Raw genomic sequence first — 24,936 nt, 5'->3', positions numbered from 1 at the left:
TGTTAGGTTTTTTTTATTCGGATTGTTATTTCTTGCTGTTTTGCGTAGTCGTTATAGCTACAGGATATCTATTTTGCATATTTTCTCTTTAGATCAGACCTCACCGGTTAGTGACGCACAAGCACACCACCACAGCGCAAAGGTTCATGATGTTCCTGCAGGCAAGTCTTTCCCTGGAATACTATAATGATTTATTTAGTTTGGTCATTTCTTTAGGTCTAAAAGAAGTCCTGTAATTATTGATGTGAAGCATCTAGGAGGTTATAATTTCTGGGTATAAATACATCCAGTTTTTCAAACATCTACAGGTTTTTGTGATTTTTGATAAACTTTATTTTAAAACGTCTAATGAATTTTTAGAGATGCTTTATGTCTTTGCAAGGTAGAGTTTCAAAATGTATTATCGAGCGCCTAATTAATTAATTAACAATGCAGTTGTTTAAATGTCCACTAGGTGGCAGTGTGTGATTTACTAACAGCACAGTAAGCGGAGCAGGATCTCAGACCTGCTTCAAATTGAGGAAAAATCGAATTCCTAAAGAGGAAAAATAGGAAATCTTTAATTTCTTCGCTATACCTCAGAAAGAGTAGTCGTTATTTCTCAAGACGTTTTTAATAGTGAGGTCCTGCTTTCTTGCCAGTTTGGAAACTAAACAATATGTGTAAATGCCTTATGTATTAATCTTCTCACCATCATCATCTGTTTTTCACTGCTTTTCTTTCATGTATTATTCAATCACTTACTAAATCACAGTCTGTAGGGAATTTAACATATTTAACATATTCTCTAAATATAAACAATAACTTGCTCCATGTATTTAATCCAAAAACTATTGTTTTCCCTGAAGGTGACAGTTTGATGAAAATTAAGCTTTAGGTACAAACATCTGTATATTTCTATATTTATTAGGTAAAAGTAAATCTTTATATCGTTATATTACTTAGTTTGTTGCATAGCAACAAAAGGAACATGCATGTGTCTCTGATCAGGTATTACACCTGCCCAATAGTGTGTTGGTTCTATTTTTGCTGATAAATCAGTCGTGACCCATCGATCATCAACACCATGAACTTCTTCAGCAGTTTGAGCTACAGGAGCTCGTCTGTTGGGTCGGAACCACACGGACCAGCCTTCACTCCACATGTGTATCAATGATCCTCGCCCCCTACGACCCTGTCGCCGGTTCACCACATAGATTCTGACCACTGCAGACCAGGAACATCCCACAAGAGCTGCAGTTTTGGAGACGCTCTGACCCAGACGTCTAGACGTCACAATTTTCAGATCTTTAATTTCAGTACTTTTATTAATCTGGTTATTCTTACTTTTATCTTACTATTTAAGACCACTTCCAGAAAATTTTAGTGACAACTTACCTAATAATAATAATAATAATAATAATAATATGTAATGATACTGACCTGCATAGCGTTGATTAAAGTAAATATTCAGGTTTATGGTTTGACTCTGGTGTGTTTTATATTGAACTGAAAACCATTTTATTTTTAATGATTGTAAGAAACTTGTCCCAATTTATATTATTACTTTTCTATACTTCACTTTGCAGATGCTGTTTATGAAAATGTATCTAGAGTAAACCTTCTGCCCCCTCAGTATAATAAAGTGCATTTACTGGGTTTTATTTTTAACTTATAAATGTGTACATTTCATTTATATTCAATTTTTGGTGCAAGAATTCCTTTTTATTTGCACAGTCAGAAAGGTCAGTAAAAGGCTCCTTTAGACTGGAGAAATTATCTTTGATTGTTTACGTTTAAAAATAATTCATTCTCTTATTTTTATATAAATTATACACTGATCAGATGATGGAATATCTATCTATCTATCTATCTATCTATCTATCTATCTATCTATCTATCTATCTATCTATCTATCTATCTATCTATCTATCTATCTATCTATCTATCTATTAATCAATCAATCACTGGATGCAGTGGTGTGAAGCACGAGGCCACTGGACTCCAGAGCAGTGGAGATGTTCTCTGGAGTGAAGAATCACGCTTCACTCTCTGCCAATCTGATGGACGAGTCTGGATTTGGCGGGTGAGGAGGATTATGATGGGTACTTTTTTCAGGAGTTGGACTCAGACCCTTGTTTCCAGTGAAAGGAACTCCTAATGCTTCAGCATACCAAGACATTTTGGATAATTTCATGCTCCCAACTTTGTGGGAACAGCTTGGGGAGGACCGGTTCCATCAGTGCACAAAGCAACATCCATAAAGACCTGGATGAGTGAGTTTGGTGTGGAAGAACTTGACTGGCCTCCACAAAGTCCTGACCTCAACCCGAAAGAACAGCTTTGGGATGAACTAGAGCGGAGACTGTGATCCAGGTCTTCTCGTCCAACATCAGTGTCTGACCTCACAAATGACACTCTTAAACTTTGTGTAAAGCTTTTTGAGAAGCTTTTAATTCATATCTGATGCAGGTTACAAGACACCATGATGAAACTTCATTTTCAGACCCTGGATGAACTACATAATTGATTAGATGTTATAATAAAAATGAATTCCATAGTTTATTTTAGCCATTGATATGAATATATTGATTACAATTTTAGATTTTATCACAAGCATCACTCTCATGGTGTCAAACACTGAACCGAGAGTGAACCGAGAGTGAACCGAATACTAGGAAATCGAGTCAGGAAGTATATCAAATCTTGTATCATTTTTCTTTGCCAGAAATCCAACATTTATGAGGAGTTTTTTTCTTTTTCTTTGCACATCACTGATTTATTTGTTGTGATTGTCGATTCAGAAAAGAGTCGTTTTAAACGACTCTTTACAAGCATGGGTGCTTATGACTTTTAGAGATGGGTTAAAACAAGGTTTATGAGGTGTGTAATGTTTAGAAAATGGTGTTATATGGATTAGATTATTTTTATACACATTTGTGCGGCCAGGTGAATAAACAAACGGGGGAGTCAGATTAAATGAAAAGGAGTCGATTCAGTAAAGTGACTCGTAAATCTTAATTACTCCCGACTGTCTAGGATAGGTGGGTTCGTGTGTGTGTGTGTGTGTGTGTGTGTGTGTGTGTGTGTGTGTGTGTGTGTGTGTGTGTGTGTGTGTGTGTGTGTGTGTGTGTGTGTGTGTGAGAGAGTGAGTAGTCAGTCTCAGGCTAGGTCTCCTGCAGTTCTGAGTATTCTCCGCAGTTTGCTCCCAGCATGGAGCCTTCTTCTCCTTTCTCCTAGACGTGGGATTTCTGGTGTCTCCTCGTCGCTCCTGTGCACCAATAACTCGCTCAGAGCTTCATGTGGATGTGTTCTTGGGTCTCAGAGAATGGATCTCACTCTTCTCCTAATGCTGGTAATAAGCGGAATTTACGCAACATCGCGTGGATCAGATCTTCTGCCTTACATGTGAGTGATGAACCTGAGCATCATAATTATCGTCAGGGTTTGCAGTTTCTGAGCTCAAGGCTTTGATTTTAGAGCAGGAATAACCTGTGATGATGATTAATTAATGACCAGTTATCACTCATTAAGCGGAAGAGGCGATCACGTGACATTAATTACAGCAAGTGTGTGACTGCGTGCAGGAAGAATTTAGTTTTATGCTTAAAAGTTTTCTTTGTGCTTTTTATTTGGTTGTTTAGTATTTGATTGTACGGCATTTAACAACTCTAGCTTCTCTAATATATACTATTCAGGTGAGTGATTTATATTAAATATTATTTGCTTATATTAAAATTAATTTTACTATACAAAGTTAAGGATCAAGCACAAGTTGTTAGACATAAATGTAAGTATACAAAGTAAAAAGCATATTTTTAAGCATTGATCAGTGCAAATTAAGATTTTAATATTTTCATACAAACCAGGTGCATCAGATTGTATTCGGTGAGAAAATGATTAGAATGAATGCCATGAATGATTGTTTTATTGTGGAGTACAATGTCAAGCTTTACCAAGTCACGGATGTCCTGCATAGTTTGGTGATGTTCCTTCTCTTGTGCAGTTGCTGAACCTGGTCATGAAGTGTTTACATGATTATTTCTGATGTGATTTATGGTAAACCAGAGTGGATATTTGGTGTTTGTGTTTTTGGAGATCAGGAATTGCTGTTGACTCTGATGTTATGACTCATCAGTTCATGTCTGTGACTCGGTGTTTGTTCACGTGTCATGTGCAGGCCGAACGTGTGTACAGAGCGCCAGGTGAAACTGGTGACTCACATGCAGCCCTGTGTGCAGGCTTTCACACGAATGGTCAAAGTGTGGAAGCAAGGATGTGAAGGCCAGCTGTGGTGTATGGGCTACGAGCGGAGGTGGGCTCCTTCTTTCATTCCATCCATCCATCTAGATAGATAAATGTAGTAACACTAAGACACCTTTACCTTCAGACCCTGGAGTTTAACTACATAATAAACTGATATGAAGATTTTCTAAAATGTGAAACATCTTTATAATGTAGATAGATAAGAATTTACTGGCAGTGCACAGTACACACACTCAGCAATCAAATGCAGTTTAACTTTATTTTTAGTTTGTATACAATATAAATATACATATAACTAGTGTAAATATTTTACTTAAGTTACTGTTCATTCAATGGAATTTTACTAAGTACAAGTAAATTTACGGGTTTAAATAAGTGTCTGTCTGTCTCTGTCTGTCTGTCTGTCTGTCTGTCTGTACTACAGTCCATGACTTGAGTCTAATTCACTTTCACAGAAAAAAAACAAACCTCGTTATAATGCAATTTATGATGAGAGAAATCACAGATGCAGATTCAGACATTGAGCGCACGCTGTGAACAACTTTTGATTTGACGGTATTTTACTTAACAAGACCAGTATTTTAAAAGACTTGTCTGTCTTGTCCGTTTCAATCTTTCTTTCTTGTGAGTTTTAGTGCGTTTGTTTTCCACCCATCAACCAATCAGTGCAGGAGTTTCCGGGGCACAGATTTATTTCTTAATTTTTTACCCACTAACAGATGATTTAAAAAAAAAAAAAAAAAAAAGATCTATAACTATCTATCTACAGTGAGGAAAATAAGTATTTGAACACCCTGCTATTTTGCAAGTTCTCCCACTTAGAAATCATGGAGGGGTCTGAAATTGTCATCGTAGGTGCACGTCCACTAATTTTTTTTAACTTTTTATTTGTATGATACAGCTGCAAATAAGTATTTGAACACCTGAGAAAGTCAATGTTAATATTTGGTACAGGAGCCTTTGTTTGCAATTACAGAGGTCAAACGTTTCCTGTAGTTTTTCACCAGGTTTGCACACACTGCAGGAGGGATTTTGGCCCACTCCTCCACACAGATCTTCTCTAGATCAGTCAGGTTTCTGGCCTGACGCTGAGAAACACGGAGTTTGAGCTCCCTCCAAAGATTCTCTATTGGGTTTAGGTCTGGAGACTGGCTAGGCCACGCCAGAACCTTGATATGCTTCTTACAGAGCCACTCCTTGGTTATCCTGGCTGTGTGCTTCGGGTCATTGTCATGTTGGAAGACCCAGCCTCGACCCATCTTCAATGCTCTGACTGAGGGAAGGAGGTTGTTCCCCAAAATCTCGCAATACATGGCCCCGGTCATCCTCTCCTTAATACAGTGCAGTCGCCCTGTCCCATGTGCAGAAAACACCCCCAAAGCATGATGCTACCACCCCCATGCTTCACAGTAGGGATGGTGTTCTTGGGATGGTACTCATCATTCATCTTCCTCCAAACACGTTTAGTGGAATTATGACCCAAAATTTTTATTTTGGTCTCATCTGACCACATGACTTTCTCCCATGACTCCTCTGGATCATCCAAATGGTCATTGGCAAACTTAAGACGTGCCTGGACATGTGCTGGTTTAAGCAGGGGAACCTTCCGTGCCATGCATGATTTCAAACCATGACGTCTTAGTGTATTACCAACAGTAACCTTGGAAACGGTGGTCCCAGCTCTTTTCAGGTCATTGACCAGCTCCTCCTGTGTAGTTCTGGGCTGATTTCTCACCTTCCTTAGGATCATTGAGACCCCCATGAGGTGAGATCTTGCATGGAGCCCCAGTCTGAGGGAGATTGACAGTCATGTTAAGCTTCTTCCATTTTCTAATGATTGCTCCAACAGTGGACCTTTTTTCACCAAGCTGCTTGGCAGTTTCCCCGTAGCCCTTTCCAGCCTTGTGGAGGTGTACAATTGTGTCTCTAGTGTCTTTGGACAGCTCTTTGGTCTTGGCCATGTTAGTAGTTGGATTCTTACTGATTGTATGGGGTGGACAGGTGTCTTTATGCAGTTAACGACCTCAAACAGGTGCATCTAATTTAGGATAATAAATGTAGTGGAGGTGGACATTTTAAAGGCAGACTAACAGGTCTTTGAGGGTCAGAATTCTAGCTGATAGACAGGTGTTCAAATACTTATTTGCAGCTGTATCATACAAATAAATAGTTTAAAAATCATATATTGTGATTTCTGGATTTTTTTTTTTTTTTAGATTATGTCTCTCACAGTGGACATGCACCTACGATGACAATTTCAGACCCTCCATGATTTCTAAGTGGGAGAACTTGCAAAATAGCAGGGTGTTCAAATACTTATTTTCCTCACTGTACCTATAATTCTTCTCATCACTGACTCGGTGGAATATGTTTGGCTTTTCAGCACAAACCTGAAAAACGCTGCCAATTTTTAAACAATTGCATGTGAAAACCTCCTCAGACAGATAATTACGTTATCAAAATCGAACTACGTTCCACAAATTCCACTCCGTGTATTTACACAGGTGTCGTACACACTGAGCTCTTAGACGTGTTCGATCCAGGATGTTTAATCTAATCCAGGTAAAAAAAAAAAAAAACTTTATACTATTTAACCTATTTACAGATTAACACTTTATTAGAAACGGACACAAAATCCCTTAAGATTTGATTAATAAAGGAAGGTCATGACTTGAAACAAAATTTTTTTGCTTTATATTTTCTATTTAATTATCAGTCACCTTTTGGTTCCTTCCTTCATCCTAATAGAAATCTGATTTAAAATGTACTGAATCAAATGTTTCTAAAAACCGAATTAGTTTTAACCCAATGAGAAAGAGAGAGAGAAAAAAAAACACATCAGGATTCTTGTCTTTCATTTGCTCGCCTGTTTGTTCTCTAATCAGCGGATTTCCCATAATGACCCCCAAACTGTAAGGTGTCACCACGCTCTTCCAGAAAGCTGCAATTTAAAAGGCATCTCCAGGATGTCCTGGCATTCCAGTTTCGGTGCGTGTAGATGTTTGCGAGCTGAGCTCTGCTCTTCAAAAGCCACCAAGCCTGCAATTAGAGCTCGTAAACAGAGAGCCGTGAGCGTGGCGTGACGTGACTGAGAGAATGAGACCCAAACTACAGGCCCTGGTGTGGTGGCTGGAACACAAAGCCGGAGTCTTTCTCATGCTTTGAGAAAAACGAACATGAAAGGGTGGAAGATGTTTCACAAATGACATCCTGTTTGTGTTTTGCACGTTGAAGTTTATCCCTAAACATTAGTCACAGTTTGGGTCTTTCGCTCGCCTTTTTAACTCCACCAACATCATTATCTTCAGCATTAAAGCACTGAAAGGAGGTGACGACCTGTTAAAGAGTGTAATAAAAGCTCTGTGTGTTTTGTTGCAGGACTGCGTATTACACTGCATACAGACAAGTGTATCGGCAGAATTATGAGCCGGTGTATAAATGCTGCCCGGGATGGTCTCAGCTCAACGGGGATGCTGGATGTCTTTACCGTAAGTGCTGCATTATTTTCACAACAGTTCATTCAGTTCTAATGTAATATAACGTTGATTTATTATATGCGGAACATATGAGGTGCCATCAAAAAGTTTCCAAACTGATGATCCTACCGCGATGCTAAACGTTACCACGTCTGCGATTTCATCACTGAGAGCGAGTTAGAATAAAGAGCATGTGAATTTCTGCGTAAAACCGGGCAAATCTGCCACGACATACGTTTGACACACAGCGATGCTGCAACGAGTCGTTCGAGCATCACGCGTGCTTCAGGAGCGGAAAAACATCAATGAAAGACGAGATCAGGAAGACCTTCAACGCCCGTTTTGACACCGTTGCGGAGATCCGCCACAAATAGCAGAAGATGCTCGACACATTTCGAATAGAAGACTTCCAAGATGTGTTCCAGAAGAACTCCGGGAGGCGCTGTATTGCTGTGCAAGCGGCCTGTTTTGAAGGTGATGGTGTGGAAATGCAGATAAATAAAGTACTTTCATGTAATCTAGTCTCAACTTTTTCATATCATCTCGTAATGTCCAAGTTACTATGGGCAGCTTTCACACAAGGCATTTATTACTATAATTCTTTTCTTTACCAGCAGTGCATATTTTTCAGTACGTACATTTTTTATCATATCAAACTGTGACATTTTAATAATACTTAAAATAAATTTGGCCTAACGAGCAAAACTACGGTTTACTCAAAGTGGGAGGTGGCAGCTCAGTGTTTAAGGCATTGGACTCTGGAATAAAAGGTCATGAGTTAAAATCCCAGCACCATCAACCTGCTTCTTCTGGGCCCTTGAGCAAGGCCCTTAAACCTCACCTGCTCTGGATAAGGATGTCTGCCAAACCCCGTGTTTGAGTCGACCCTAAATGGATCCTATGGTGGTGCATATGGTCCCATGTTTATGCAGGTCCCCGCTCACTAGGAACGTAGTGCAACGCCAATTCCAAAACAGTTGGACATTTTTTTATTTTTTATTATTGGCTGCAACACGTCTCAAAAAAGAGGCAAGACCATGATTACCATTGTGTAGCATCCTCTCTAATTTTAACAACAGTCTGTAAACATCTGTAACTGAGGAAACCAGGTGCTGGAGTTTTGGAAGCGGAATGTTGTCCTATTTTTCCCTGATCTAGGATTCTAACTGCTCTGCAGTCCTGGGTCTTTGTTGACATATATTATTTTTTAAGATGCACCAAAATTTTTCATTGGAGAACAGTCTGGACTGCAGGCAGGAGAGTTCAGCAACTGGACTCTTCCAACAGAACATGCTATTGTCATAGATGCAGTATGCAGTTTAGCATTGTCCTGCTGAAATATGCAAGGCCTTCCAGGCATCGTCTGGATGGGAGCATGTGCTGCTGTAAAACCTGGATATATATATATTTCAGCATTGCTGGTGCTTTTCCAGATGTGCAAGATCTGCCCATTCCACATACCATCAAAGATGCAGGTTTTGAAAAATGAGCACTTACAACATGGCAGAAGGTCCGTCTCATTTGTAGTGTGTCGGATTCGGTGCCCATGTTTTCCAAAAAGAATGTCCAATTTTTTATTCATCTGACCACAGAACAGTTTCCCCTTTGACACAGACCATTTTACATTAACTTTGGCCCAAAGAAGACTGCAGGGTTTCTGGATCATGTTCATATGTATCTTCTTTGCGTGATAAAGCTTTAACTTGCGCTTTTGGATGGCACGGTGATCTATGTTCATACACAGTGATTTTTGGAAGTATTCCTGAGAATATGGTCCGATGTCCATCACAGAATCATGCGTGTTTTTAATGCGGTGGCATCAGACAGCCTGAAGATCACGAGCATCCAATATTTTGGTTTTGTCCCTTGTGGCCAATGACGTTGCAGCTCGGAGAGCGAGCGAGAAAAAACTAATTTGCATTACAGAAGACCATCAGATATTTCAGGGTTTATTTTTGAGCCCATAAAGCCTCAGATAAGAAGTCTTTAAGCTGAAATAACATGCATATTTTAGTAACTCAATAAAGAACAGCCTTGTTATCTTGAAAGCTGCAGTGCTGAGCTCTGGAAGTAAAAAGTAAAAACTCAAATACAGAAATAAATCTTAGTTTAATCTCCTGATAAACCTCTGTTTTTCAGCTTAAACGGTTTGACTTGTGCGTATATGGTGTGGTGTGGCTGGTGTGGGATGTAGCAGGGTAAGTGTGGTATAAACAGAGCTGGATTTGTGACACCGCTCAGGGCAAAGACCTTTAGATTGACACACAGGGGCTGCTGCAGGCAATTCCTGAGCTACAGGATCTAACGCTCCCCTCAAAGGCTTCTTTGTGTGTTGGTAAAGGTTATACCGCTCTTTACCGTGATCTAAACCAAACCCAACGCTCAACTCGACACCGGGTAGTTTTAAAACACGCCAAAAAGTCTGTCGGCACACATTCATTTGTGGGTCCTAGATATCAACTTTCCCTGACAACATCTGCTCCTCTGCAGGGCTTTGAGCTTTTCATCTTCATAACTCAAGACCTGGAGAAAATCTGGACAAACTAATTACTCTTCTGTGAGACCAGTGACCCGGGATACAACAGCAGTATGAAAACGTGTGCATTTCACCACAGCACCTTCAATATTCATTTTCATTGTTACTGAATTTTGGTTTATTACATTTTGTACATTTTTACTATTTATTTAAATACTATTTTATGATTAATATTTTCTCATATCAAGTTTCTGAGTGGCCGATCAAAATCACTTTTTTTTCAAAAATCTAGAAAATAACGAAGGAAGGCTCGCATGCATCAGTCCAACCAGAAGATCTCAAGATGATTCTGCTGCTCGTAAAGCTGTTTGGAGCAGATGTGTAAATGAAAGCTGCTCGGATTGTATCCACAGAATGAAAGGTTGTCTCCAGGGCTCTGCTTTCACACAGTGGGGAATTAAAGAGTGGCCCGGGATAAAGACAGGGTGTAACCATGAAGCTTATTCCACCGTACTGTAACAAAAGCCAGCCGAAGCTAATTAGTCTAATGACGGTCATTATTTGACTGCTGCTCCTGCTGGAGCTCGAAAGCATCAAGAGAACGATCAAAGAGATGAAAGATCTTTTTTCTTGAAATTGTTCGATTCTCTTTCCTTATATCATTGCGTTTGTTCTGTTAAATCTCAACCCTTTTCCTGAGTCGTGTATGAAGACCTGGCTTTAAACAGGATTAGCGGGAACTCGTTGTAAAAAGTCAAACAGGAAGTGGGGAGATTTGAAGTCCAGTACGAGACCCTTAACCAAACAATTATTTGTAATTCTTAGTAAAGTATTGAAAATTGAACTAATAGGGTTTGCTTTTTTTTTTTTTTACCAACTGCTCTTAAGTTTCTCAAGTACATTTGACTCTTCTTGTGGAAGTGCTCTGAAGATGGAAGACTTCCTCTTAATTTTAACCAGTATTTCCTTTTCATTCGTCTTCAAGAACCTCTTTCTGCACGACGATGGCGACGTATAAAGTAATGCAAATTGGAGTGGACTTTTTTCGTTCATTGAGAAGATTGCTCCTCAATGCTGCGTACATTTGTCCCTCTTTTCGTTGGTGGATTTAATTCCAGAGTTGAACCGAGGTCCTCGTGGACCTTTTTACGGGACGTCCTGAGAGGTGTCAGTGGGTGGTCTGGGGGTCGGAAGACGCCGTTAACGTCTGCGCTACAATGGGAGTCACAAAGGCGACTTGACTGTTGGTTTCTCTCCATTTCAGACGTGACGCTTTCATGACCTATTGTTCCAGGGTCTGTTTATCGCTTTAAAGGATTTTTCCCACTATGCATTTTTCTTTGACTGTACTTTGCAGCTAGGCAGAGGGTTTTATTCTCTCCAAAGTGGTATCATTTAAAACGCTCTGTATTTGTACCTGCTGGGGTCTGGTGACTGAAAGGCTCTAAAACCGGTTTTTATCTTTGTGAAGGTAATAATCTTGAGGCAGACAGACAGTTTGATAAGTGTGTAAAATTGTTAGCCTGTTGCTACTCATGAGCTTTCTACTTCGAACTGCTGGTTTCAGTTGGGGGAAAAACTTTTCTCACAATTCCTAGAAGACGCAATCGTTCATCAGTCTCTTCTTTAATCAGGGCACATTTTTCACGTTTAGGGGGAAAAACAGAAAGAAGGCAACCGCATGTCACCTTCTCTAATGCAAGAAGGCACCAATGATGTACAAAGATGCTCATCATTCATCTTAAATTCTTTGTTTCCTACAGATCCATTTTTTTTCAATGCAGCAAACTAACGAGATGAGCATTTCCTTTGGCCAAACAAATCTATAATTGTCCAGATGTTCCACTTAAATTTTTTTATAAAAGAAAAAGATTTCCTCAGCTTTATACACTTCGTTCATTTAGGTGCAGCGACTGGGCAGGTCATTCCATGAAAGACGATTGTTTGCTCTCTAAATAACACTTAAAGAACTCTGACGTATTCATCACTTCGGCTAATCGTCTCGTTGTGCGGTGAAGTCGCTTCCAATTAGATGGAACTACATTGTGTTGGAGTATGGAACGGTTGCCATGTTTGTTTTTTTCCACTTTCCGGAACCTTCTCTGCTCCAAAACAACCCTAAACCATTAAGCTTTCACCTTTATGTGTGACTGTGGGGGGTGAGGAAGTCTGATCACATCTCTCCTGTTCTCCGTCTTGCCTTCCAAAACAACCCAAACCCCTCAGGCTTGATCCTTTCCACTGATCTTTCTTAGCTAGGTGGGAAGACGCAATGCTGAAGGAGATTCATGAAGAATTATGAAATATATTTTCAGCCATTTTTATTAACACAGCTCTCGAGTGGTTCACCTTTTTTCAGGAGAACTGGTGGACAGAAGTAGCCAATCGTGGTAATCTATAGGCTCGTTTATACAAGAAGTAAGAACTCTCCTCAAAGGACGTTCAGCTTTTCTTTTATCATGTTGTATAAGGAAAAAAATGTTTTAGGCATAATGTTGTAGAATTTTTGATAAAATATTATGAAATGTCTGGTACATGACCTTCAACTAAGGAGTTCACTGTTGGATAAATTAGTGGTGCAGGTACAGTGTACACAAATCTTCGTTTTCCAATCATGGCTCTAATTCTAAAGCTTAAATATGGTCTAAAGACCTTTTTCATCCTAAAGTCTTCACGTCTCATTAGCCTTTGTGTTCCTCTGCAGCACAATCGTCAGGACTCAAGTTTAATAAAGCCGCAGAGCAGACAGACAGCGTACATCCCATTCAGACACGACTACACACGTGTGTACATGCGTACATACACACCTGGCACTGGTTGAACAGACACGCATGCGAGCTAAAAGACGTGGGGGTAGTTAGTTTTGAGTGATGGGCGTTTATGGAATGTGACGTCTGATGGTCTGGCCTGTACTTTGCCCAAGAGGCACCTGTGAGGCACAGAATCCCAGACGGATTATACAGCATTTGTTTATGGATTTGTGGACTTCGTCGTGCACAAACACACACACACGGCGGAATTATTGTGCCCGGTGGCCGTAGTTCTTGCTGATTAAAAACACATTCGGCCTCCTGTTATCTTCAAGAACTCTCAATTTTTTTTTTTTCCCCTCACAAAAATTTAAATAATAAAGAAATCACCAAACCGTGATCTATGAGCTGATATATATTTGGGCTGTATAAATATCACAAAGGAAGAAATGTTCGAAAAAAAATCCCAAATAAGTTGTGGTGGATTAAGTGTCTGAGCATGACCCGGCTTGTTCGCTCCCTGTGTAAACCCTGGAACACGCTACCTGAAAGACATGCAAAGAACATGGCATTAGGAAGGTTTTTATTTTTCCTTTGAAGTGATGACAAAAATTAAAAAAGATTTCAATATTTTTATTTGGACATTTTAAATATTTTCTGACTTCATTACTGAAATTATTATTTTTTTTTCCAAGTCTCACTTTGAGAAAATATCAATTTATTTCTACAGAAAATACTTCAAATATTTTACAGTTCAATACACTTGCCCATATAGGGTTGTAAAAATTCTCAGAATGCTGACTCTGCAGTTTTTGATTTACTGTTTATTTGACAGTTTTACCTCGTTTATTAAATATTTATTAAAAAAACCCAAAATGTATCTAATAATACAAAACCAGGAAAAGTACAGTGACCTATTTACAACACGAACAAGCCTTTACTAGCTAACATTTTCTAGCTAGCTATCTGATAAAAATTGGCTTTTTACTCCAAAGTAAAGATTATAGCCAAATTTCTGTAAAAAAAAAAAAAAAAAAAAAAGAACAGGGATCTACAGACAAAGATTTTGGAAAACTGTAATCAAGGCTAAGATAGAAGTTTACACAGCTAGCTAGCTTAAAACCTCTGGTGGTAAAGGTAACTAGCTAGCTATTTTGAAAAGATAATAAAAAAGAAAAGAGAGGGAATTCTGTTTCTTGACTAGAATATATTATGAATAACTATAGTTTTTTACATTACAGTAAATATTCAACATGCTGCAAGTATTAAATTTGTGCATTGAGTAAATTTGAGCATTTTCAGGATTTGTCTCATTTCTGATATTTGAATATCTTTCTCCTTTTTGTAGCTGTCTGCAGCTATGGAGTGTGTTTTAATGGAGGTCTGTGCAGAGAAGGCTCCTTGCAGCTCTGTGAGTGCCCGGCTGGATTCCACGGCCCGAGCTGTCAGTACGGTGAGTAACCGCAGTACACGTCTCCATCCGCCTGGTTGTACGTGGCACGTCCGGCTGTACGCTCGATTTGGTTATCACTGTCGGTTTCACAGAGAGCGATTTGTCCAGATGCGTTTCGTTTCTCTCATGTACGTGAAGCTCCTACATTTCACTTGTGGTATCTTGGCACAGCCTTCCATCTTTCCTTCCTTAATGGCTTTATTTGAGTTTCCTCCTGTCTGATGTAGGTCTCAAGCTGTTGAAGGCCAAGAATTTTATCTCCTGTAAATAAGGAACAGAAGCCAGCGGTTCAGGAATGGACGAGGCTGTTGCTTTTGTGATATCCACACACGAAAGAAAATATCCTGCACCACTTTTTCCTCTTTATATTATAACTGTAGCATCGTATTCGAATGGACCTTCAGGACAGTTGGGCATAATTTCAGGAAAGGGAAGAAGTTTTATGCACCTGACAAAGAGAACATTGTGAACCAGTCATGAATGCTAAAACACTATGGCCAAAAGTTTGTGGACACCTGACCATAAGATGTAAATCTTTTTGAACATACCATTCGTCTCCATTTCCTGTTATAATAACATCCTCTCTTCTGAGATGATGTTCCTCTAGAGTTTGTGGTAATTTGTGCTTATTCATCTGTAAGGGTGTTAGTAAAGTCAGGTGCTGATGTAGGTGAGGAGGCCTGTGGAGCAGTCAGCCTTCACATTCAACCGAAAGGTGTTCAACAGGGTTTATAGCAGGAGATCTTCCAACCCATGTTAAAGCAGATCTTCATGGAGATGACTTTGTGATACAATTGTCTGTCTCCAAGTTTGTGCTAACAGTTTGAAAAAGTTTAATTCATGTTTATTTGTATTGCGTTTTTAACAATGATCATTGTCTCAAAGCAGATTTACACAGATGATGTGGTGATATAAAGAACATCTTATTCATTTTTAAGTGTAAGTTTGTCCCTCATTGTTTGGTTAAGTGTCTCGTATTGGACTTTGAATCTCCCCACTTCCTGTTTGACTTGATAAAATTTTTTTCTACTCTTAAATTTTTATAATCAATTTTTTTTTTGTCACGTACTGATTGTTTAAACTGTAATCTACATCTGTTAGGACTAAATAATAAGGAGGAGAGAAGAAGGATATGCTATAAATTGACATTCGGTGCAACCCAGATGAGGATGAGGTTCACTCTTGAGTCTGGTTCCTCTCAAGGTTTCTTCCTTATGCCATCTCGGGGAGATTTTTCTTGCCACAGTCGCCACCGGCTTGTTCATCAGGGACAAACTTATACATATAAAGAACACATTCACTTTTAATCACCACATTATCTGTGTAAAGCTGCTTTGAGACGATGTTCATTGTTAAAAGATACAAATAAAAATGAATCGAATTGAATTGAGAACAGAAAGAGTGGAAAAGAAATGACATACATTTATGTACAAAATTACATGTATAACTAAATTTTATAATTTTATGTATTAAATGGATATACAAAAGTAGAGATTAGGGACGGTAAGATTCGCATTGTTGCATCAGCATAAAAGTTAACGAGGTGATGACCTCGTATCGCGATTAATCGTTTTTAAACATATTCGCATCGGTTTTAACAGATGAGTAAAAACCTAATTATACTTTTATCAGTTGGAACGTGACTAATTTGGGACCAATGTTTTAGATGCAGATTGATTTCTCGGCGCTAAACTGTACCTCGAGCACGTCCTGCTACATTAATATGAAGTTTTGCAACACTACAGAGACGGAGGCGTGTCCTGAGAGTCACATAGAATACAGATTAACATGGCAGAGGTAGAGCTGTAACTTCCTGCAGACAGAACAGGAAAAGAATGTCTGGGTTTATTCAATCTTTATTTTTTGTTTTTTTGCACTAGAAAAGACGTGTTTGTGAAAGGGGCCATGAGTTAGAAGTCCGAAGGCACTCAAGTAAATTGATTTGCCGTCCGTCTGAATCAAAGAAATAAAAGCGAATTATCTGTAACCTATTGAACTACAGAGCATCTGATTTTTTTTTTTTTGTCCTATTGCGTTGAATTGATTTGAAATCGGATCCCCACTGCATCGTTAAAGTTTTTCGTGCATTGAGATATACATATATGGTGTGTATGTTTAGTTAGTATGTAAATATGCAAAAGCTAGTATTTATCGCAATTAAAGGAAAAACGGATTTTAATTACAATTGAATCTGATGTAGTCTATTTGTTATTGGTAATGTGATCAGTATATTGCACAGAGACAGGATTTGGTTCTTGCAGAAGTAAAGTGTTAATAAAAACCTCGTTAGAATTATTAATACAACATGCCTAAATGTGAATAGATTGTCCATGAGTGTCCATAAGTGTCCATGAGGCGACCAGTGTGTGGGAAGGAGTGGAGACATTAGTGAACATGTAGAAGAAGAAGTAATGCCTGGATTGCAGTGTGTTCAGGATCTGGATGGCCTGTAGATTGAACGCTGGAGAACAGACTGCATGCTGCGCTATCGTGGGCTCTGGTGGCTCTGGTCAGACATCTCAATAACGAGGTTACACCACAGCGTCAGTGCTTTCTGTGGTGCGTTTGTGGGATTTTGGAGAGGAGAACAAACTTCCTGAGGCTTCCACGTCTGTTCTAGTGTGAAGGAACCGGGTCTGGTTGTTAATAGGTTGTGGTCAAGGGACTTGATACACTTGAATGAGGATTAAAATAAAATCCTGAATTTGGTAATAATCTGATTCTCAGAACTAGAACATGCACTTTCTATACATAATCTGATGATTGAACTTAAATTGCTTCATTTTAACGTCCATCCGTTCTTAGTTGTTGTTTTTTTTTTTTATGTTATTAGTTTCAATCAAAGGTACTTTTTGTCAAACTGAACTTATTCGAATCTGATTGTCCTTCGAGGACCTTTTCTTCTTCACTCTTGTGTTTGAATGCAGCAGTCAAAGCCTTGCTTGTTAAGACCTTTCCTCTTTCCTCTTTGCTTTCTTTGTTTGGTTTAAACGGCACTTCAGTTGCTGCCATTCTTCAGGTCGCGCATGAGGTCGACCCCCTGCCTTCATAATGTCCATCCACGCATTTGAAGTGGTTCAAGGAAACGTCAGTTCCACATGACTTTTTCCCACTGTGTCAGGACCTGCTGCTATTGTTCTATCTGCACTGTGGAGAGCTTCGCATAAGGTCTTGCCCCCTTTCCTTTGGGAAGCTATTAGCTTATGAATACTGTGATGGTTATATTGCTCCATGATTGACACTCGGTCTGATCACGGCCAGCGATTGGCTCGGCGTTACCTGTGGGGCGGGACGAGACTCCTAGACTCCATGCTGGCCTTTGTGGGATCTCTGTAGGACGTCTTTAAGGTTAATTGACTCGAAATGACCGAAAGATTGTGACAGAGGGGAAAAAAAACCTTTAACAGAAAACTAAATACAGATACGGCTCACACGTGTGTTTTTAGATTTTCGGTAATTGTATAGCTTTGTTACGTAATGTAAAAAAAGAAGAAACAAAATGTCACACAGCGCAAAAAAACAGAACTTAACCACAGGGGTGATCCAGAATAGTGGAAGATTCGATGCTTTGAAGCTTTTAATAAATATTTAACGTGCATGAATAAATCCAACCCCCCTCGAGCTTCTTAATAACAATTCTGTAAATTAATTGTTGATTGATTTTCAGTGCATCAACGTTAAATGTTGTAAATGTAACATTTTATTTCTGATCAAAGAAACAAAAACTAAATGACACACAAAAAAGATTCGTTCATTTTGATGAACAAGATTCAAAGAACCGAGTCACTAAAATGATTCGGTTTTCACATCACTACAGGAAAACAATAACAGAAAAACTGTCTTTAATAATCATCTGTACCGGAGGCACGTTTCTCTCAACTCCCATCAGCCAGACACGAGCTGCATAAACACAGTTGTTCTCTGACGGTTATGATGTCAAGCCAGAATTCCACACTAATACGCGGCTGTTAGAGTGTTCCTGTCCATCAGACTTACCTGTAATGGTGCACCGAGTCACAGCAGGTGATGACATCTGACATACTCATGTGGTTTTAGCACATAATAATGCTGGGAGAGAAGAAGGAGTGGGAGGTTTGGAGGACCTGAAGGACGTCTATCTGGCTATGTGCTCTTGGGAGATCGCCTTCCTCTCCTTGTATTGTCCTGTGGCTCTCAAAACTTCTCGTCTTTATTGAAGATAAGTTACACACAAAGCATGAACAAGCGGAGACCCTTTCAGCGATCCCTTTTGTTAGATAGAAGAGTGTGACACATGGAAAGCTGGAGCAGATTTTAGAACTTTTCTCTACACAACAAATTCAGATCTTCTATTGGTTGCTGTTGTTGGGGGTCTCCACAGCAGATCATCAGTCTGCATATAACTGTTCCCTACATCTGCATCTTCCAAACCACCTGCAGGTCTTCCCTCACCACATCCATAAATCTCCTCCATGGCCTTCTTCTTTTACTCCTTCCATATTTCCCATGTCCCTCCTCTTCACATGTCCAAACCATCTCTCTCACCTCATCTCCAAAATGTCCATACTCGTCACTTCCAATGAACATCTCAGCATCTTCAGCTCCACCACAGCACAACAAATCAAATGAACAGGAACAGGAATGACTTCCAAAAGTATTGGGTCACCTGGTCATAAGTACGGTATGTGATTGTTGAGCATCACAGTCCACATTTAGTCCCAATGTGCTCTTATAATTTTCCTCCACTCTTCTGGGAAGATGTGTAGATTTTGGAGTGAGCTTATGGATATTTGTGTACATCAGCCACAAGGGTGTTACGAAAGGCAGGTACTGATGTAGGTGAGGAGACCTGGGGTGCAATGTTCACATTCATCCCAAAAGTGTTCAGTAGGGATGAGATCAGAGCTCTATAGCAGGCCACTCAAGATCTTCCTCTCAAAGCATGTAAACCAGATCTTCAAGGAGCTCACTTTGTGCACAGGGGCATCACCATGCTGGAACAGGTTTGGGTTTCCAAGTTCTTGAGTCATTGATTCCAGGAACAGGAATGACTTCCTGTTGAGTGCGTAGTGCAGAGATGTAGATTATTATTTAGATGTGCAGACACAAAACATAAACAAGGACCATAATTTAGGACAAATGAGACACAGTAAGACTACATACGTGTGTTAGTTATCTGTGAAAAGGGACCAGGTACAGAAATGGCATGATTTATGGAAAATTGTAGAAAATAGAAGAATTCCTCCTGTTGCACATCTAGAGAAACAGATTTCGCAGAGATTATTGTTGACTCGGCTAAATGTAGGTTCGAGACGTTTCGCTTCTCTAAAATGGGAACAAAGTTAGTACCCAATGACGAGTAAATCAACAGACCTGGTGTTGTATTTACTCGAATTAATCTGTGTGTAAAGAATCAGCTCTAGTAGTTGTGTTCTAGCTAATATCTCTGACTGGAGCTTTCTTTAGACAGGCCACGCCCACAAATAACAACCTGCATGTAATACAAGCGACATTTTAATCGAGTCTGTTTGTGTAGGTGTTTCACATCCCGGACCACAAAACTAAAGCCAGGATTGTAACAGGATTGTACTGAATTATAAACCTTTCCGAGCGTCACTCTGCATCTGCTGATCATTACAGGTTGCAGATTTTCAGGAACATAAGGGTGTTATGAAAGGCAGGTTCTGATGTAGTTGAGGAAACCTAGGGTGCAGTCAGCGTTCACATTCATCCCAAAGGTGTTAAGTAGGGATGAGATCAAAACTCTATAGCAGGCCACTCAAGATCTTCCTCTCCAAATGTAAACCAGATCTTCAAGGAGCTCACTTTGTGCACAGGGGCATCACTATGCTGGAACAGGTTTGGGTTTCTAAGTTGAAGTGAATGCAAAATTTTATTGTAGAGCATCTAAAGACATGTCCTGCTTTGTAGTTACAGTTTGGAAATTAACCACATATAGCAGGAACGTTCAGGTGTCCCAATACTTTTGGAAATTGTGTGTGTGTGTGTGTGTGTGTGTGTGAGAAAGAGAGAATTGCATGGACTCCTGGTTCCCTTTTTGTTTTATTTCTGATTTGAATATTTTTGTCTCCAGATCACCAAATTCATCTTGTTCCGCGACCCATTAATTAAAATCACCGATTCACCATAAAAGTTCCCCCACACACAAAAACGAACTTGCACGCGCGCACACACACGCCCTTATCCAGAGCGCTTACATTTATTACAGTCATACAACTGAGCAGCTATGGAGCTAAGGGCCTTGCTCAGGGGCCCAGGAGTGGCAGGTTTTGTGGCTGAAATTTGAACTCATGACCTTTTAGATCCAAAGTTCAATCCCTTAACCACGAGGTTACCGCCTCCTGACCTCAATGAGCTCCATGGAGGAGTTTTGCTGGTGGTGGAACTTCTATAGTGAATACGGGGAATTTCATAAACGACTCGAGGGACAAGATGAATTTAATGAACTGGAGAGGAAACATTCAAATGCAAAACTGAACAAAAAGGGCACCAGAAGTTCACTCCAACAGCTTCATTATTAATAGAGTGACACACACACACACACACACACACACACACGATCTGTCTCTCCATTTATCTCGTCTTCTTCAGGAACATTATTCTACTAGTTCACACATTTCAAAAGTAAATTATATTAGATTCTAATGCATGTTTGAAGCTTTAAAAGACTTCTCGGCGCGTTTCAGTCATCACAACGTCTGTACTCGGGTATAGTGAGAAGCCTCTGAGGTCAGACATGCACTAAGATCATTAGATTGTAGAGAATGATGGATTTCTCATGTTCTGCCGAAGGCAACCGTGTTGAAGCTGCGCTGGAGGTCCATCGCTGTGACCTGGGAGGGCGAAGGATCAGTGATCCTGATGAGTTCAGGCTTTATGTGAGGTCAAACAGGGTCACATGTGAAGGTCTGAGCAGAGAAATGTCATAAATGTAGATATTTTTATGAAGCCTTCACCTTCACAGGCTACTGGGACTTCAGATGGACTGGTGCTGAAACTTCTTTTGTCTTGATTAGAGATTTGTTGTTGGAGTGTTCATATAAACCCTTTTTTTTTTTTTTTTACATACTTTTTTGTTTGTTTTTAAACTTGTTTCCTGATTGGACAGACAGTGATGTCATATGATGTGCTTTTCTGATGAAACTGTCTGAAGCACAGCTGTTCCTACTTGTAAAAGAAGCCTGGGATGTTTTTATTCTTTGCGGTTCATCTCTACATTTGTCCTTCACCACCTGCTCATGTTCAGAGTTGAAGGTTGAGAGTCAAAGCCACATGGAGACGTTTACTACAATGCGTCCGATTTAGACGCCCTTAACATTTGAACCTAACAAGTTAATCTGCAGACTCGTCCAACATCTCAGGTCTTGCTTCTAAACCAGGCTTTGTCTTCAGCTCCACATCCACCCTCTGTAGCTCCTTCAAAGGGCTATCAGACATGAGAGCTGAATGTGTTTCTCCTGAGGGTAATTTTTCATCCTATAAAAGTAAAACCTTCAGAACGCGTGAGGAATACGTGTCGACGGATAAAACCGTACAGGACACGTTTCCACAGGTCAGCTGTAAAGATTTACACAGTCAGAGTAAGAACACGGTCTTCATCTTAGTCTCCATGTACTAATCAAACATAATTTACGGTCAGGAGAGACCTCAAATACCTGCAGAAGACATTTAACCAGACATTCAGTCCAATCCGGTTGTTAGAGGAACGTGTGCAGATGATCTTTGGAAACGTGTTGAAGGTTCTGCTGATTTCTTTTATGTGCATTGGTGTTTTGTGGGTTAATTCTCGGGAATTTGTAACTTGGTGGTTAAAAGAAGCTTTGAATCAGAAGGTCATTAGTTCTAATCCCAAAGCAATCAAGCTGCTGCTGGGCTTTTAAGCAACATTGTTAACCCTCCACTGCTCAGAGTATAAATTATAGACATGTACAGATGTTGTGGATGAAGGTGTCTGCCCACATGCTATATATGGAAATTAAGTAAGCTGTTGGACTTCTAAATGGAAGGTTGTGAGTTCAAATCCCAGCACCACCAAGCTGCTATTACTGGGGCCTTGAGCAAAGCCCTTAACCCTCAACTGCTCAGTGTATAAATGTATACATTTTGAAGGAGGTGGGAGCTCAATGATCAAGACTCTGGGTTAATGATCTGAAGGTCAGGGGTTTAAGCCGCCTGTATTGCAATGCTACCTGGGCCCTTGAGCAAGGCCCTTAACCCTCTCATGGCTGCTCCTGGCTTCCTAACAATGCTGGGATATACGTAGAAAGAATTTTACTGTGCTATAAAGTACTTTTGACGAGTCAAAAGCCCCTTTTACCCCTTAAATGAAAATTGTTTGTCGTTCTGGATTCTGCATCTGCCAAACACAATAAATGTTTAATTTCCTTCTATCGAACATTGTACATTTAGAATTCTTTTAACCCCACTGGTCACACTTCTGGCCTCATCGCCACACTGTTTCAGGCTCATTCAGTGTGAAATCTGACATTCGATATTCCTGCCCAGTTTCCTGTTCTTTGTTTCTCCACTTCCTGTAGTGACACTTACTGAATCTTTGAGTAGAAAAGCAGTCGTTTTTTCCCCCCCAAAATTCTTCAGTCACATTCATCATCGTAACTGACAGCAGTGTTGTCTGTAAACATGCTACGTGAAGGACGACCTCTCCAGATCTTTCCCCTTCAGGATGCTTTTTCTGTCCTGAACCATTTTAATTCATTATATATATTTTTTAAAATATGATATAAAAATCATCTCCGAAGCACTTGAAAGCAGAGTAAAGTGAATGTAGCCTCCATGTTCAGTCTAAATACTTGATTCTGCTGATTCTGGCTCAAATGCAGGTTCTGTCTGTCCTCTGGTCAATGTGACTCCAACCAAAAGCGTCTTTGAGCAGCATGTATGCAGAAGAGCAGCGATAGTGAAGTGTGTTTCGCTGCTCCGAGATGCAGAACGTTCGGAGATGCAAAGTTAACTTCACGGGTCCATCAGGAAGCATGTGCTTCTTAGCAGGAGAACAAGTTTTTAAGAAAAAAAAATCTATTTGTTAAAAGTTGGGGGGAAAAAAAAGCAGGGCCACAACTGTTGGGGGAAAAAATTCAAGTGTGAAATCGGTCTAATCAACTGCAATTATAGACGAATCCCGAGCTGCTTTTGTTCTCTCATGTGCTGAAGTCATGATTTGTTTGCCCTTGTGACGACCCTCAGCAGACAGATTTGGACTCGGTGATGACATCGTCGTGAAAGCAGGGCCTTGTGTTTGATGCGACCGAGCAAAGCCATGAAACTCAACAGCTTTACCGCAAACGTGGAAAAAGTAGCGAGTCGGAGCTGAATGAAACCGAGCCTGCACGCTGGGGTTTTGTTTAAATGTTAACAGAGATCAACACTAATCCTATGGATCAGCGTTTATATACGTTCCCACAACGTTACTGTAACATTTCTGTTGGTTAAGTAACATCAACACAATTCCACACAGTTATTATTGTTTTAGATTATCAGCGAGTCTTTATATAATCGTTACTTTTGTAGCTGTTATGCTACATGATGTAAACCATTATGTTTGTGGAATGTTGCAGGAACGTTATTTTGGGAACATTACAGCCTCAGTTTTTGAACTAAACAGCTGTTACAGCTGGATATTTTTCCTCGATTAAGTCAACATTGATTTTTGCGGTGTAAAAAAGTCTCATGACTTGTCTACGATACACGATACGTGTCATGACATTTGGGGCCGCAAGCAAATCGCGAGCAAATCCGTGTTTTGTCGTAAAAAAAAAGTGTTTTTTGCATTTCTAAAATAATCAATAATTTATAAAAATAATAATACAATAATCTTTTTCCTCTTAGCTGTAGAAGTGAAGTAGCCTGACATTTCTCGAAAAATTTTGTGATATTTGACTTCAGATAATCATATTGAGGCTATTAATTAATATTGCATTTTATGGCTCATAACTGAGAAAATGTATATTTTTAGGATATTCAGGTTTTATTATGATCAGACTTCGGCGTGTTTTCCTCCAGCTCGCGGCGTAGCGTTCGAGGCATTCCTCACGCTCGCGCCGCGTCGCCTCGGGCTTCTACGAAACAAAAGGTCAAACAGTCAGGCTCTGACAGGTAGCGCACGGACACGGCAAATGCAGAAAGGTCAAAGGTCATAGCCCGGGGGTTTATTTACATCGCGTAGAGCCATAAAGCATTGTAATAGGAAGTGGGCGTTAATGCTAGCCTAGAGACACATGACGTGTGTTTTCTTTCCAGAATGTCAACATTAAGGGGTGTTAATGAGGATGCTATCGCTAACAATTTTGATTGTCAAATTTTGTTCCATCAAACAGATCCTGCACTTTCAAGCCAATATTGAAGTGAACACCCTCACCATTACCTTCACGATCACCTCCACCATTACCATCCTCATCATCACCTTCACATCACCGTCCTTTGCACACGACCAAATCATCTACCTAACGTCCCACCTAAACGCTCTCTCTAATAAACTCATTTCTGTCATTTCTAAACTCATATCTTCAACTTCTCCTT

The 24,936-nt window shown here is 39.8% G+C and overlaps 1 protein-coding gene across 2 annotated transcripts in view; it reads left to right on the top strand.

The window, feature by feature from the left end:
• The first annotated feature begins 2,690 nt into the window (after positions 1 to 2,690).
• The window catches only part of megf6b (multiple EGF-like-domains 6b), an 88,896-nt gene continuing 66,650 nt past the window's right edge, over positions 2,691 to 24,936 (top strand). The window contains exons 1-5 of one of the 2 annotated variants that reach the window (XM_083535235.1): positions 2,691 to 3,053; positions 3,136 to 3,387; positions 4,160 to 4,294; positions 7,624 to 7,733; positions 14,296 to 14,400. In XM_083535235.1, the coding sequence (XP_083391361.1) occupies positions 3,308 to 3,387; positions 4,160 to 4,294; positions 7,624 to 7,733; positions 14,296 to 14,400 (430 nt within the window). In that variant the 5' untranslated portion in view covers positions 2,691 to 3,053; positions 3,136 to 3,307. Of the gene's footprint in view, positions 3,388 to 4,159; positions 4,295 to 7,623; positions 7,734 to 14,295; positions 14,401 to 24,936 lie in introns of both variants that reach the window. The other variant, XR_014532452.1, reaches the window with a different exon arrangement.

The sequence above is a fragment of the Silurus aristotelis genome (assembly GCF_946808225.1).
Source record: "Silurus aristotelis genome assembly, chromosome: 29".
NCBI lineage: Eukaryota > Metazoa > Chordata > Actinopteri > Siluriformes > Siluridae > Silurus > Silurus aristotelis.
Note: the sequence above shows the minus strand (reverse complement) of the source record. Positions and strands in the feature narration are given on the sequence as shown.